The sequence below is a fragment of the Vulpes lagopus genome, chromosome 22 (genome assembly GCF_018345385.1).
Source record: "Vulpes lagopus strain Blue_001 chromosome 22, ASM1834538v1, whole genome shotgun sequence".
Taxonomy (NCBI): Eukaryota; Metazoa; Chordata; class Mammalia; order Carnivora; family Canidae; genus Vulpes; species Vulpes lagopus.
Genome location: NC_054845.1, coordinates 5534631 through 5551836, shown reverse-complemented (window position 1 = coordinate 5551836; position 17206 = coordinate 5534631). Strand labels below are relative to the sequence as shown.

The following is a 17206-nucleotide window of genomic DNA, read 5'->3' as shown; positions in this document are numbered from 1 at the left end:
AGGGACAAGAATAGTATGATTATTTTAAATCTTCAGAGAATTCAACTATATTTCAGCAACTAGTTTCAAAGCCCTCTCTACCAAGCCCTTTTTCAGAGGGTTTTCTCAACTAGAAATAAAATACATCAATTTGTTGTATTTTTTTTTTTTAATGAGAATGCTGGCAGGGGACAAAATAATTAAAGAACAGACAAGTAAGGAAAAAAATAGAGCTGAGATGTTCGGTAGCCTAGGATATCAGTCTGAAAATAGCCAAGATATGGTGGTACTGATAGATTATTCTTTCAAGACACATTAAGAAACATTGGTAGAATTTTGCTTAGCCAAAATCAAACTATACTAATTTTTCCTTCAGTTAAATTAATCTGCTTAGTTTGGGCCATTGTCAATCATTAGCTCTCTGCAAAGGTTTTCAGCCAACTGTTCATTTCTATTACCACTATTATAACCTAGAAATATTTCAATGATGAAGTTTATTTTCCTTATGACATAATTAAATGAAAATGCTTAAAGTATTATATTCACATAAGGAATTGCTATGAATACAGAAAACGTATGTTAGCACTTAATAGAAAGTTGTTAGTTACAAATATTGTGATTATTCATATTTCCATGTTTCCGTCAATGTGGTAAATAAACATGTAGTTTATCAAGTTTTGTGCTTTCTCCAGCTTTTATAGATTTGTGAGCAGAGTAGCACACTACAAATGTTAATTTAATAAAGAAGCTATTAATTTAGTATATAATATAGAATGTTTGGAAGCATCTGCAGAATAAGAAAATCAAATTTTATCCCAAGAAATTCTTTATAGCTAAAAATAGTCCACAAATCTTTAAAATAGATTAATGTACCATGCATTGACTTTTATCCAAAAGAAAGATTTTCTTTAAAAAATCAATCAACAGTAAAATGCAATTCTACTGAAGTGTTTCTACATTGCATAGCTCTCAAATTGGTGCACCTAGTTAATGATGATCCTTGATTGTTTTGGGGGTAATTGGCCAGAAAGCTTATTAGAAGGATATACATCTAAATGGTTTACAATAGGTTTCCTTAAAGGCATTTTCTTTAAGGTATAATGCATTTTTATTTATTCCCTTGTCTTTCTGTTGACCTGTAGGCTTCAAATTCTCAAGGATCACTTTACTTACTCCCTGTATGTTAATGTCTGCCGATCACTCTTTGAGAAGGATAAGCTACTCTTTTCCTTTTGTCTTACTATAAACCTGCTACTACATGAACGTGCGGTCAGTACTGGTAAAATTTTTAGAAAAAAGAATAACATGGATTTGCTAATTTACTAATTTGAGTGTGTGTGTGTGTGTGTGTATTTGTGTGTATACATACAAAAGGGTTGTAAATAGTTAAACAATAATTATGGTTAAAGCAAGACCTCAAAACTAGACTGAATTTTACGGAGGTGAAAAATAAAGCAAAGTTCACTCTGTAATTATTACTTAAATTTATGCATGTTTTAGTTTAAAATAGTTTCTATTAGAATCACATATAGGTCTGCTTATAAATGTACTAAACATGTTGATAAATTTACACCAAGTAATCATATAAATGGTAATGTTTTTAAGAACTTATGCAAATTAGTCAATGCTAACCATTTGGGCTTAACAATACCTTTCATAAATTTTTGTTATATTTCAAATCTGTTCAATTAAAATATAAGAAGCACTGTAAGAATAAAAGAGAGGTACTGTGTAAATTCACTATTTTAATTCCCCTAGGTGTTTAAGATTCATTGATTTCATTAGGTGATGCATTGGTCAAATTCTGAAGGAGTAGAGGCTTTATTCTTGAGTTTCCTGCAAAAGTTTTGTAGCAGTACCTCATTATATTTTATGAAAAATAGTTGAAAATATGACAGATTGATGATGTTGTCTTCCTAAAATTTTTATTTTATTCATTTTTATTTTTATTTATTGAGTATAGTTGACACACAATATTACTTTAGTTTCAAGCGCACCACATAGTGACTCATCAGTTCTATACAGCCAAGTGTGACTACCATCTGCCACCACATCATGCTATTTCAGTACCATTGACTATATTCTTGATGCTGTACCTTTTATTACTGTGACTTACTCATTTCATACTGGAAGCCAGTGTCTCCCAGGTCCGTTCACTTGTTTTGCTGATACCACCACCCACCCGCCTCTCCCTCCTGTCTTCCCACAATGTTTAGAGCCTGTAAAACTCTAAGCGGACATTTGAGAAAAAAACATATACTCAGAATTTTTGTGTTTAGATTAGTGAAACTTTTATGTTTAGATTAATAATTCTGGAGGAGCATTATCAAAAAAATAGCTATCTACAATGGAACTATTTTGAAAGCTGGTTATAATGAATGGATTGGTTTCTTATGAATAAGTACTGAGCTGCTATACCAGTCAATATAGAATTTCACAAGAACCATACCTAGGACTGAAAAATCAACAGCCAATTCTTTGAAAATGGTTTAAATTTCTTATGTATGTAATGAATTCATTTCTGACTCTTCATGCTACTTTGTTTTCCAAAGATTAATAAAGCCGAGTGGAGATTTCTGCTGACTGGTGGCATTGGGTTGGATAATCCTCATGCCAACCCTTGCACGTGGCTTCCCCAAAAATCATGGGATGAAATATGTCGACTAGATGATTTACCTTCTTTCAAAACCATTCGTAGGGAGTTTATGCACTTAAAGGATGGATGGAAAAAAGTGTATGATAGTTTGGTATGTTTTAACCCTCTTGCTTATTCCAAAGTTTTTAAATGGAGAAAATAATGCAAATAATTTATTCTTATCTTTGAATAAAAACAAAATTTAAGTAAGCTTTAAACAACTGGTCAGATGTTGAAATCAAGGTTTAGATTTATATTATCCCCACCTTCTAAGTTGGTGGTTTTCTTCTGAACTTCTGTTTAAATCCTTGAATTGTGTGGAGTGCATGTTCCTTAAAATATTCTTTTTGATTTCCAATGCCAGGTTTTTATTTATTAACAATTTAGACTATGCAATCATAGTAGCAGGAGAGTTAAAAAGCTTACAAAAGAGAGGCACCTGGCTGGTTCAGTGAGTAGAGCATGTGACTTTTGATCTTGGGGTTGTAAGTTTGAGCCCCATGTTTGGGGGTGCCAAATTTTTTACAGGGGTGCCTGAGTGACACAGTTGATTGAGTGTCCAACTCTTTGTTTCAGCTCAGGGCATGATCTTTGGGTCGTGGGATTGGGCTCCACACTCAGTGTGAAGTCTACTTGAGATTCTCTCTCCCTCTTCCAGTGCCCTTTCAGCTCATGCTCTCTCTCTCCCTAAAATAAATAAATCTTTTAAAAAAATGTTTACAAAAGAGTTATTATTTAGATTTTCTGAACGCAGGTTATAAATACAGATATAAGCTAGAATGCAAGGTATTAGCTAGTAAACATTTTTGTCATTTGACATGAGGTGTAGGGATCAAGGAGAAGCTACCCAAAATGCACCACTTTGGCATATGGATTATTTTGAATTAAAGTTACTTAAGTGACAGCCTGTGCAAGAAGGACCCTCAGTCCCCCTGAGAACAGGAAATACATGTCCCATGTGAAAGGTCCTCTCCCTCTACCAGAAGGTAAAAACACATCCTAATCACCAGAGACCAGAAATTTAGAGCTTAGAAAGCTGTATCAACAAGGCTTGTTGCTTTTTACTAATTTACTCCCCTAGCCCGAATTCTGTTCAGAATTCCCTACTAACTGAAATTCCCAAAGTTAATTTTTTTTTTTTCCCTGTCAATTTCTCACAGATTTATGGTCTCTTATTAGTCTGGAAGGTATAAAAGCTACTTGCCTTGATCCTTTCTTTAAGTCTCCATTTCATTATTGGGCCTCCATGTACATGTAATCAAACTTTGGGGTTTTTTGCTCCTGTTAATCTGTTTCACTTAAATTTGATTTGTACTCTAGCTAGAAGAACCTTGGATAGAAGAAAATTTCCACCTCCCCTTCAGAAGGGAAAGCTAATAGTGCTCCAACAATTTTTCATGGAATCCTATCTTGCTAATTGGAGACTATTATAGTCAACACAAAATGTAAAACAATTTCCCTTCTGGAACATGTAGAAATTGTTGCCTGTCTTCAATTTTTTTTATTTTATTTTATTTTTTAGCACAAGGGCTAATATTTTATCAATTTGCAATTATTTTTTCTACTTCTTTATTCCTGCTTTCTTGGGTTTAATATGCAAGAGCTGTCTTTGAGGAAGATGGGAAGGGGAAGGAAAGAGTGAGATATGTGAAGAACATTTTTATTTGGTTACCTACTTGTATTATACGTGACAGATTGTATCTATACATAAATGTAAATATTTTGGACGGATCTCTTTTGGACTTCTCCCTATTAATAATAAAAATATATTTCCTACAGACAAATATGTTTTGTGAGTACTTAATTTAATTTCAAATAGAAATTTTATTCACTATGCTGAATGAAGCTTGGAGATTTTTTTTATTTTTAAATTTTTATTTATTTATGAGAGAGAGAGAGAGAGAGAGGCACAGAGACACAGGCAGAGGGAGAAGCAAGCTCCATGCAGGGAGCCTGACATGGAACTCGACTCTGAATCCCCAGGATCAGGCCCTGGGCTGAAGGCGGTACTAAACCGTTGAGCCACCTGGGCTGCCCATCACCAATCCTTTTAACCTAGAAATTTCACTCATATATTTATTCAAGAGAAATGAAAATAAATCCCACAAAAACACCTGTGCAAATATATTCATAGCAGCATTATTTATAATGGCCCCAAACTGGAAAAGACAAGCTTGGAGGTTTCTAATATGAGATACCACATAGCCTTTCTTACAATTTTAAAATTAAAAAAGCTCCCCCCACTTTTTTTTGAGTTTACCCTTCCTGGGACCTTAATGCTTCTCTTCTTGTATATTTTTAATAGTTCTCTCTTTTGGCTGCTTGTTACTATATACAGTTTCAAATATACCTTTATAAGAAAGACACCAAAACATTGTTCAAAACAGGAAATAGAATAAATTTAAGTATAATGCCTTTCTTGCTTCCTTTGTAATAAATATTTATTTTTTATAAATAGATGATGATGGTAGTTTTTAAAATGCCTTTGGAGAAATAATGGGAAAACTCCATATGCACATTTTTTAATAACAGGTTTCATTTTGTCTAATGATTAGTATTCATATTGACATTAACCTGCTTAATTCGTGTCCTAGTTTTGATTCCTTTGTGGTGTTTTAAATTTTCTTATCATTCCTTATTTCATAACTTTACCCTAGCCTAATAAAATTTACATGAGTATTCTTGATTTCATTTAGTCATTTTATGCTTTCTCTAAAAATTCGCTTCTAAGTCAAAAGGCTCTTCTCTTTAGAAATAATCTCTAAAATAACACTGAATTATATCTACTGTAATTTTAGGAACCACATCATGAGGTTTTTCCTGAAAATTGGGAAGATAAAGCAAATGAGTTTCAAAGGATGCTTATCATTCGTTGCTTGAGGCCAGACAAGGTAAGTGTGGGCTTTTGAAAGCAGCTCAGTGATTCCAGCCTCCACCCTCCGCACCCACCACCCCGCCCCCACCATTCCAGCCCTGCCAGCTGGAATTTCCTTATATAATCACAGGGGAAGTGGAGGAGCCTGGGGGAACTAATCCCACTTCTTCCAAATGCAGTCATTTTTCAAGAAGTATGTACATCATTAAAGCCACACTAAGTCAGTAACTGGCCAGGTTATATTTTATAGTTTTATTTATTTTATGATTCTTCCTTTTAATTTGTGCTTCCCCAATTCCTTACATGCTGTAATCTCATCTTTATTCTCATTATTTTGATGATATTAGTCAGTAATGTTAGTACCTAGCAGCTATAGTAGAATTTCTGGCTCTTTTTAAATGCTGTCTTACAGATAGTTCTTTGTTGGCCATTGGAAAGCTAGTAGAATATTGTTTTTAAGACATTCATCACTGCTGACTACAAAGGAAAATGTCAATACTGTTCATTTTAATCTCTTAAAAATGATAAAGTATATAACCAATGAATCAGCTGACCTATCATGTCAGCAAATTTCAGTACTTGGTGACATTCTCATTTGCATAATTATACTCTATTTTTAAAAAAATCAAACTACTGACTTACATATAATGACCTGTATCCACAGAGATATATGTATACTCTGAAAAAAATGTAGATATTAGGTATGTTGAGAATAAGTTGAAGAAATATCCTAATTGTCCTCTGTTACTACTCAAGTAAAAGTAATACATAAAGATTTCATAACTTACTATGTTCACAATTTGAGTTGCTAGGGAATTTAAGACAGTAATTCCATCCTAACAACAAAAATCCAGAATTTAGGTGGTGAAAGCAATTTATTTTTAAAAGTTTTTACATGCATCTGTGGTAACTGGGGTGGATGAGTTCTTTCCTCTGTAAGCCATAGTCTCTTCAGTGGACATAATGCAATTCTTGTTTGTCTTGTCTGCGCGATGTTAGCCTGAGCCCAAGAGTCAGTTGGTCATTGTGCCTAGAGCCTATGATACTTCTAGGTGTGAAAATGTTTTAATTCCTTTTAAAATTAGAAAAAATAATCCAGTCTGTATTATGCTAGTAATTATACTAAAACAATTGTAAAATATAATTTTTAGTATTTTTTCACGGGTGAAGGACACACAAGGTGCCTAGGGCCCGTGAAAGTCCTAATGTTGTCCTGCTCTTGGGTGTTGGGAGTAGCCACAATTTTTCAGGAATCCTTATTAAACTAATGAAACATTTTGTGCCTTGGTAGCCCTTTCAAAATGAACTGCCACTGAAATTTTAGTGATGAACCTTAGAAGTTTGCCCTGCAAACTTGCCCTGCAAGTATTAAATTTGGAAGAATATGAAATATTTCACACTCTTTCCTAATACGGCTTTCTCTTTTAAACCCTTTTATTAAAATTTTCGAAGGTTTTGGCTTTCTACCGAAGACCATTCTACTAAAATGATTCTGCATGGACCTCCAATCTTCTCTCCTCAGGATTTGAAAAAAACAAAGAAGCTTCTGTTCCCATTTTATATTAAGTTTTTCACCTATAGATATTTTTCCCTACTCTTACGTTTTACAAAATTTGGTGTCTTAATCTGAAAATATACGTTGAGCTACCAAAAAGATCAAATATTACTTATTCATTCTCTTTTTAAAGGTATTTGAGGGAGATGAGGAGTTAGATCTTCAAGCTAAGGGGTTTTTGTTTGTATGTTTTTGTTTTTATTTTTTATTTATTTATTTTTAAATTTTCTTTATTTGAGAGAGAGATCATGTGTGTGAGAGAGGAAAAGGGTGTATTCAGAACAGAGGGAGAGGGAGAAGCAGACCCTGTTCAGTAGCAGGGACCGCCCTCTGACTCCTCCTATCCCCATCGCCCCCCCCTCCCCCCCTGCCCCTGCCCTGGAGGCCAGACCCAGGGATCATGAGCCAAGGCAGATGCTTAACCAACTGAGCCACTCAGGAATCCCTGTTTCTGTTTTTAAATCAATTCATACTTTTCATTGCTACTTTATCCAATACTTTGGCACCTTATCTTCTAACTTTGCCCTATATGTTTCCATCTCTCTTTTAGAGTTTTCCTCGGGTAGCTGGATGAGTGTAGACATTAATGCTATTCACTATTATTTCCAGTTCTCCCCCTTTGCACACATACAAAGTGAAGGACTCTGGCCATAAACCTCGCTTTGGCCAATAAAATGTGAGAAGTGTCAGGGTAAAAGCATTTAACTGGCAGCATGAGATTCTCCAGGGTGCTCTCCCTGACATCAAAATTGTGGAATCACATTTGATATTTAAGTGCCACAAGCAGGCTGGGGACACTGAACCAGCACAGGAAGTGTGTTGCCCACACACCCACATGACTTTGCAGGGATAAGAAATAAGATTTTTGTTGTATGAAGTCACCGAGATCTGGAAATGTTTGCTACTGCAGCATAATTCAATTTAACTTAGGTGATTAATTACTATTATTTATACAATCACACCTATAATCCTTAATGTAAAAAATTATTAGTATGTTCTATTACTAGCAACCTCAAACCTTTCAATCTTGCTGTTACCAGGTTCTCCAAGTTCTAGTGGTAAATTGTTGATTTTGGAATCTGTATATATTTTTAAACTAATATATGGCTATTATACTTTTTAAAAACTTTATTTAAATTCAATTGATTAACATATAATGTATTATTTGTTTCAGAGGTAGAGGTCATTGATTCATCAGTCTTATATAACACCCAGGGCTCATGACATGACATGCCCTCCTTAATGCCCAGCACCCAGTTACCCTGTTCCCCAACCACTTCCCCTCCAGCGACCTTCAGTTTGTTTCCTACGATGAAGGAAACAAACTGATTAAGAGTCTCTATGGCTTGAGTCCTATGATTAAGAGTCTCTTATGGTTTGCCTTCCTCTCTGATTTCATCTTGTTTTACTCTTCCTTCTCTTTCCCTATGATACTGTTTTGTTTCTTAAATTCCACATATGGGTGAGATCATATGATAATTGTCTTTCTCTGATTGACTTATTTCACTTAGCATAATATCCTCTAGTTTCATCCACATCATTGGAAATGGCAAGATTTCATTTTTTTGATGGCTGAGTAGTATCACATTCCACATCTTTATCCATTCATTTGTCGATGGACATCTGGGCTCTTTCCAGAGTTCACTATTTGGACATTGCTACTGTAAATGCTGGGGTGCGGGTGCCCCGTAGGATCACTACATCTGCACCTAGTGGTGCAATTGGGACAGATCGTCTAAGCAGCAGATCGACGAAACAGGGCTTTGAATGACACACTGGAACAGATGGACTTCACAGATATATTCAGAGCATTCCATCCTAAAACAACAGAATACACATTCTTCTTGAGTGTGCATGGAACATTCTCCAGAATAGATCACATACTGGGTCCCAAATCAGGTCTCAACCAGTACCAAAAGATTGGGATCATTCCCTGCGTGTTTTCAGACCACAATTCTTTGAAACTGCAACTCAATCTCAAGAGGAAATTTGGGAAGAACTCAAATACATGGAGGTTAAAGAGCATCCTGCTAAAAAATGAATGGGTCAACTAGGAAATTAAAAATTAAAAAAATTCATGGAAACAAATGAAAATGAAAGCACAACTGTTCAAAAGCTTTGGGATGCAGCAAAGGCAGTCCTAAGAGGAAAGTATATAACAATACAGGCCTATCTCAAAAAACAAGAAAGGTCTCAAATACACAACCTAACCTTACAGCTAAAGAGGCTGGAGAAAGAACAACAAATAAGGCCTAAACCCAGCAGGAGAGAGAAATAATAAAGATTAGAGCAGAAATCAGTGAAATAGAAACCAAAAGAACACAAGAACAGATCAATGAAACTAAGAGCTGGTTCTTGAAACAATAAGACTGATAAACTTCTGACCAGACTTGCCAAAAAGAAAATGTAAGGGATGCTCATTAAATCACCGGTAGGAAAGGACCCAAATAAATAAAATCATAAATGAAAGAGGAGAGACCACAACCAACACTGAAGAAATACAATTATAAGAACATGTTATGAGGAACGCCTGGGGAGCTGAGCATCTGCCTTCCTCTCAGGGCGTGATCCTGGTCCGGGGATCAAGTCCTGCATCAGGATCCCTGCATGGAGTCTGCTTCTCCCTCTGCCTGTCTTTCTGCCTCTCTCTGTGTCTTTCATGAATAAATAAATAAAATCTTAAAAGAAAGAACATATTATGAGCAGCTTTGTGCCAACAAATTAGGCAATCTGGAAGAAATGGGTGCATCCCTAGAGATTTATAAACTACCAAAACTGAAACAGGAAGAAATTGAAAACCTGCAAAGACCCATAACCAGCAAGGAAATTGAAGCATTCATCAAAAATCTCCCAACAAATAGGAGTCCAGGGCTGGGTGATTCTATGAAACACTTAAAGAGGAATTTAATACCTATTCTTCTGAAGCTATTTCAAAAAAAATAGAAATGGAAGGAAAACTTCCAAACTCTAGGAAGCCAGCATTATCTTGACCCCAAAACCAGACAAAGCCCCCACTGAAAAGGAGATTTACAGACCAATATCCCTGATGAACATGGGTGCCAAAATTCTCACCAAAATACTAGCTAATGGGATCCAACAGTAATTAAAAGACTATTATACTTTTAAAAGAGCAGTTTTCCAAGGTGCCATGGCACTAGCCTACTGGAGAAAGAAACAGTGCTATACGAGGCTACGATTTGGGCTCGTGCTGTGTAGATTTTTATTTCCTTGAATTCTCCAAGTCATGAGTAACTACAGATACCCAGCAGGAAGATCAACGGTTGTTTTATCTCTAGGGTGCAGTTGACATTATTTGGCAGCACAATTTTTTTTTGTCTCCTTTCCACTGCTCCCTTCTCAAATCGAATTCCACTCAGTGGTAAGAAGCCACACATGCCAGGTTCTCTAACGTTCTAGTTTAGAAAAATGTAAAGGATGCTCATTCAATCACCAGTAGGAAAAAAATGAGATGGGCTCACACTTTCATGTAGAATTTAGTATTTTATTGTGTTTTATTGATACAAGAAACATCAAGGGGATAAATACTAAGGTGTGCAGTGTTTTGAGCCCATTCACAAAATGAAGAGCTTCTGGCCACCGTTCTCTTCTTCTGAACTGTACACAGAAAGCAAATTAATCAGCTTTCACTAAGAAACTTGTCAAGTATAAGGGCATATGTTTCTCTGACCTTAAATAAATCCCATAGGAATTTGCAATCCATAGAAAAACATAAATGGAAGACCATAAACTTCTTTCCTGCCTTGGGGAAGATGGTTGCCTCAATTAGTCTGTAATTTTTGTTACTGACAGATTTCATTTTACAGACCTCATGCTAGCAGAATCAGCTTGCAGAAGCAAACCCAATTCTGCTGCCTTGCAAACTGAACAGCAAGCACAGCTTCATCTACCTGGGGAGTCACAGTTTGGTCTTGGGAGAACGTAAGCCTTGCTCAGGTTAAAATTAAAAACAAGACACTGAAATTTGCACTCGCGCCAACGTGTGCACCCCTGACCAGGTCGGGCGCTGAGGGTCGTCCAGCCATGTCTGCACAGGAGCAGCGGCTGACAGCAGCCTGAACCACCCCCAGAACAGAAGGGAACACTTGGAACTCAAACTTGCTGAAAGTAAAATCATGCACTTAAAAGCCACGTGCTTTTGTTCGTCAAACTACAACTTAGTGAAGAAGTCAGCCCTGGGAGGAGATGAGAGTTTTTGCAAATTAGCAAAAATTTTCATTTTCTTCTGTTAGTTGCTCTTGGTTTTTTAAATGTAGTGAGAAAAGACCAACCTTGGGGAAAAAAAAATAAGGAGAAAGGCCAAGACAAGGCCTGGGATAGACAGAGTATTTTTAGTTTCTTGCAATAAGCTTGACATCTGTGCACGTTCAAAATACCTGAAACATGAAATAACTTACGTAGGAATGAAACATTTTGTATGGGTGAATTATTACACTGTGATTTTTGACTAAAATTTCTATGATTAGAATCTCACCTTCACAAAAAGAGGCATCCCGAGTTTTTATCCATTCATTGTTCGGTATATATCAACTGTGTGCAAAGAATTCTTGAGTCACCCTGGTAGGCAGATCCTCGCCAACACGCTGCTTATATGCTTGTTGTTGCTTTTCCATATATTTTCTGTATTTGAATGAACCTAGAGAAATATTGGGGAGGGATTTAGAAATCTAACGTAAGCCCAGATACTCCTTCACTGTCTCCCAGCTCCCCGCCCTCACACCCTTTGTCACACACACTCATCCACACTGGGATGGACACTGTGACCTGGCAGTGATTTTTGACTTACAAACCCTGTGTGAACAGATGTTCCGGAGAATGCATGGTTAAAGTTTGGAAATACTTGTAACTTTTTCCAGAAGAGACTACCATTTTGAGATACTTGGTATCTGGAGATTGCTCTTGCAGTATGCTCCACGTTCAGGAAGGATGCAGGTTGGTGGAACTGACGACCTAATTTGGAGCGTGCTGTGTACTCACGATTCCATCCTTGGGTATATGCAGGTACCCAGTTAGAGTGATGCTGGGGCCTTCAAAAAATCCTGTGGGTTCCTGTTACTCCATTACTCCTCTTCCTGGAATATGTTTACATAAGTTGTTACCCAGGTAGAGGGATACCAGCTTGTTAAATCCATCTTTATCACTTGTGTGCCTCACCTCTGAGTCATGATCAGCTGGGAGCCATCGTCCAGATTTGTAGGCATAGACCCAGGGCTCCTGGGTGGCTCCGTACTCTAAGTGTCTGCCTTTGGCTCAGGTTATGGTCTCAGGGTCTTGGGATCCAGCCCAGGGTAGGGCTCCCTGCTCGGTGGGGAGTCTGCTTCTCTGTCTCTTCCCCTGCCCCTCCCTCTGCTCACGCTCTCTATCTCTTAAATAAATCAATCAAATCATTAAAAAAAAAAAAAAAAGGTGTAGACTCTTCTTTAGAAAGAGGGAAGGAAAGGGGTGCCTGGGTGGCTCAGTTGGCTAAGCAACCAGGTTTCAGCTCAGGTCATGATCTTGAGGTGGTGAGATTGAGCCCCGCTCCAGGCTCAGGAGGGCATCTGCTTGAGATCCTCTGCTCCTGCTCTCGCTCCCTCCCTCTCTCTCTTTCTTTCTTAAATAAATAGGTAGGTAGGTAGGTAGACAGACAGATTTTTAAAGAAAGAGGGAGGGATGAGGGATGTATTGAAGGTTGTATATCAGTCACATTAATGAATAAAATTCCATGTCCCCATAAACGCCTGCCAGGGGGCTCTGGGCCAGAGTGGTGCTCTCTCTCCCATGTGCTCCCAGAAAGTGGGCAGGCACGTATCCAGAAATCCATGCAATGTAGTTTGGTCCCTTTCTCGGGCGTATAGCCTGTTTCTCTTTCATGCTACTTTTCTTTTTTGCTTTCTTTCTGTTTCGTTTCCAGCCGTATTGATTCCTTCTTGATGGTCCAGTACTATATCAATCACTCTCAAATTTCTATGTTTGAGTTCTGGACTCCGAGAATGTAGTATTTTAAAACTTAAGAGTTGAGGTTTCTTATATTCATCACCACATGTTGAATGCTCACTGAAGGGAAGAAAAATGCCTTTGAATTCTGGTGTCACTAATGCTCATCTTTCATTATTTAAATAATTTATCATTTTTTTTTTCTATCTTAAAAGACTCTTCTTACAGAAAGTGGTGCTTTGATCCTCCACCAACATTTAGCAAATAGCTACACTAATGGAGCCAGAGTCCTTTGTTTCAAATTATCTTTGAATCTGAACTTTGAAATTTGTAAGCAAGTTGGAATATTCTTCCCAATATATTCTGGTCCTTCCTAGGTTATTCCAATGCTGCAAGAATTTATAACCAACAGACTGGGGCGTGCGTTCATTGAACCACCCCCCTTTGATTTATCCAAGGCATTTGGAGATAGCAACTGCTGTTCACCACTGATTTTTGTGCTCTCTCCTGGAGCGGATCCCATGGCTGCCCTTCTAAAATTTGCTGATGACCAGGTAGGTACCTTAAAATAGATGAGGTTATCGGATATTAGAAAAGTGGATCAATATAGTATTTTCCAACTAAATGTTTTCCAAAACAAACTTGCTTATCCTAAGTGGGGGAGGGAAAGGTAACATTTTATCACTCACTTAGGTCTTGAAAGGACTGGGAGGTCCAAAAGTTGACAGAATCTCAAGAAAATGCTATTTAGATGGCAGCACGGACAATAAAAATAATTCTCCATATCCAGATTATAAAACCAGAATTTGGCCTGGGTGCCCCTTATTTTTATTTTGGAGGGACCAAGGGACTCTGACATTATGACATCAGTACAAGAGCTTGGGTTGATTTAATAAATTCAAGCCTGAGTAGCGACGCCGGGAGGCACCCCCTCTGATCCTGCCACATCTCCAGTCTCTATGGGGAGACTCTCTTGACTTTCCAGGACAATCCTCTATTACAGTGACTTTACCAGGTTAGAATGCATTCTAATATTTTTATCTCAAGGCTTTAAAAATTATTCAAATGAATTTACTGCAAATTTTCTTATGTCATTCAACCTAGAATAAGAAAATCTTCATAAACAGGTGACTGGACATTGTCAGGTTGACTTTTTCCCATTTTGGTCTAATCAAAGTAACATTTTGTGGAAGTAATACTGATGTTTCTAAAACCACCAGCACCACTTGTATTGTGCTTTACACGTACTGTTAATTTGGCCAGACCTTGTAATGCACATTTCTCTTCTATTTCTTGAAGTAATCCTCTGCGGTAAATGGTGGCATCTCCATTGTGTAGAGAGGGCCACCAATGCATGGGAAGGTTGGGTGACTTCTTAAAGGCCGCACAGCTCTTTGAATACAGTGGGATTATGTGGCAGGGTTTCAAGCAGCAAAGTGACACGAGGTGATCCATAGTTTCTAAAGCCCATCTTGGCTGGAGTGAGGAGAACTTATCTGTGTGCAGAATGGAAGCAGGGCATTAGTCAGGGGGGTTGCTGCTAGAAGGCCAGGAAGAGCAATGGTAGGAAGGACCAGAGTGGAAGTGGTGTGGATGCCAGAAGAATTCATTTTAGGTGGGACTCACCCTCTCCAAATCAACATGACCTTTTCAACTGCTTGAGATCTTCCTACATCCTCCCCATTTTTCTTCCCATGTTGTACAACGTGATGACTCCCTAGGCCCTGAGTAGGCCTGCTCAGTGCATCGTCTTCACCTGCTATCCCCACTTCTTCCAGAAACAGTAGTAGCTGGCTCTGTTTTTTGTTTCCTGATGCTTCTACCCACTAATGTTGATGAGCCGTGGACGTTCAGAGGCAGCCTGAGACCATAACTGGAGGCCTCTTCCAAAGAGGCATCGCAGTGATGACTGCTCGAGAGAGAAAGATCCCAGGGAGTCGCAGAAGCTGCAGATGAATCAGGCTACAGTAGAAATACATTCCAGACAAACATTCCCACAGAATTCTTTAAAGAAACTTTTAAATAGGACTTAGGGGCTAATATATTTTTTTCTCTAAGCTCAATACACTGGCCAAATTAATACAGAATTATTCAAAGATGTGGAGGAAACAGGACAAGTTCATCTATCTGTTCATAGTTTTCTTCTGGGCTCCGGATTTTAGGAGTTGCTGCATAACAGCCAGGGTCCTTTCATCTCCTGTTTTCTCACGTTGAAAGTGTTCTTAATTTTTTTTTCTTTTCCATAGCTCAACAATCAAAGACCCTAGAGAATTTTCCATATATTGCCATGACCGTTTCCAATATGAGCTGATTTGCTTTCGATCTGAGTATTTATAAGATTCTTAATCAGTAAGAATTTTATAGGGTTGCATATGTTATATTTAGACCTTTGAGGGATGCTGGATAATTAAATTTTAATATGCTTAAGGTTAACATTTTCTGTAGGATTAGTATTGATTCTTCTTTAAAAATGTGTTGTCAAGTAACATCTTTACTATTCTTGTTCACAGGGATATGGGGGGTCCAAACTTAGCTCTTTATCTCTTGGTCAAGGCCAAGGGCCCATAGCCATGAAGATGATAGAAAAAGCCGTCAAGGAAGGAACATGGGTTGTTCTTCAGAATTGTCACCTTGCCACCTCTTGGATGCCAACCCTTGAGAAAGTTTGCGAGGTAAAAATGCAAGCTTATTTTTTGTATTTGTATTCCCCCCCGCCCATAACTAGTGTTGATTTGTATTCCCCCATAACTAGTGTTACACCTGTCATTCAACTCCATGCCTGCCCCTGGTTTGGGGGGCTACAGGCTAGTGGCATGGCTGGATTACAGGAGAGATGGGCTCACGTCGGGAGTAGGGAGACGAGAAGAAGTCACACGGTCAGCCCTTGCCCAGTCCCTCTCAACAGGGACAAGGGCTCATGCAGTGAGTTGGAATCTCCCTCGTCCAGGAGAACAGCCTCAAGGAGGGGAGTCAGCCACAGGGCAGACAGAAAACAACTTACCTCTTACAGCAGTGGAGCAAAGACAACTTCAAAGGAGGCTTTTCAGGGGGAAATGCATGAAGCCACTCTAAACCCAGAGGCTTCAGGGTGTAACTTTGTTTCTCCCTTCTGACCTGCTCAGACAGTAGCCCTGGCACAGAGGATCAGTCTGAAACCTGAGGAAGACTCCCCCACCTGTTCTTGCCGTGGGCTGTGGCACTTCCCTCTGTGGGAGGTGGAAATCCCAGCAAGGCAACCCCACGTAGCTCAGCTGAGGAAACTTGACTCCGACCAACAGAGAAAAAGCAGTTGATGTAATTACCCACGACCCTAGACCCCTCCTAACTCAGAGTCCCTTGGGTTACTAATTAGCCAAGCTAAGGATATAACTAGCTCTATCCAGACATGCAATTGAAACTTTAAGGAGAGGGTCGTATTGTCTTTTGTGCCACTTGTCACCATCTTGTCTATCTTCCATTAGACTACAAGCGCCATGAGAACAGAGACTTTGTCTGCTTTGTCTTCTGCTTCATCTCCAGCACCTTGAGTTATGCCTGGCCCAAAGAGACAACCCAGAACTATTTCCTAAATTAGTGAATGAATATTGCTTCACTGCTTAAAACTTTCGCTTTGCGTGGAAGACAAAGTTTAAAGCCTCATCATGGCTGACGACCCGCTTCCTCGTTGACCTTTGTTTCCTCTCGGGTTTGGTCGTGACTTCTAGGCTCTAGTCGTTTGAGCTTCTTTTGCTTTCATTGGGATGACACACTTTTTCAAGAATATAGGCCATGATGGGGCAGCTGGGGAGCTCAGTGGGATAAGCATCCAAGTCTTGATTTCGTCTCAGGTCATGATCTCAGGGTTGTGGGATCAAGCCCCAAGTCAGGCTCTGTGCTGCTTGAGATTCTCTCTCCCTCTGCATCCTCCCCGCCCCCCACTGCTCCTCTCTCATTCTCTCTCGAATAAGTAAAGCTTAAAAAAAAAAAGAATATAGGCCATCATAATGTTATTTCTGTCTGAAAAATGATTCTTTGATTATTTGCCTTACCAACATCTTCTCATCCTTGAGGTGTTACATTAAAGGTTTCATATCTGTGCCTGTTTCCTCATGGCTCCTCCATCTCTAGGCCATTCTCCAATGGGGCATATGTCACATAGTTGAACAGGTCATGAGAATGGCCTAGAGATGACCTGTTCAACTGTGTCACATATGCCCCATTGGAGAGTCATAAAGGAGAGGAGAGCAGT

At 38.5% G+C, this 17206-nt stretch overlaps 1 protein-coding gene across 1 annotated transcript in view; it reads left to right on the top strand.

Moving 5' to 3' along the window:
- Positions 1–17206, top strand: part of DNAH7 (dynein axonemal heavy chain 7) — a 226933-nt gene that overhangs the window by 175199 nt on the left and 34528 nt on the right. The window contains exons 52-56 of the mRNA XM_041737735.1: positions 1122–1248; positions 2532–2726; positions 5413–5505; positions 13356–13532; positions 15489–15650. Coding sequence (XP_041593669.1) covers positions 1122–1248; positions 2532–2726; positions 5413–5505; positions 13356–13532; positions 15489–15650 — 754 coding nt within the window. The remainder of the gene's footprint in view (positions 1–1121; positions 1249–2531; positions 2727–5412; positions 5506–13355; positions 13533–15488; positions 15651–17206) is intronic.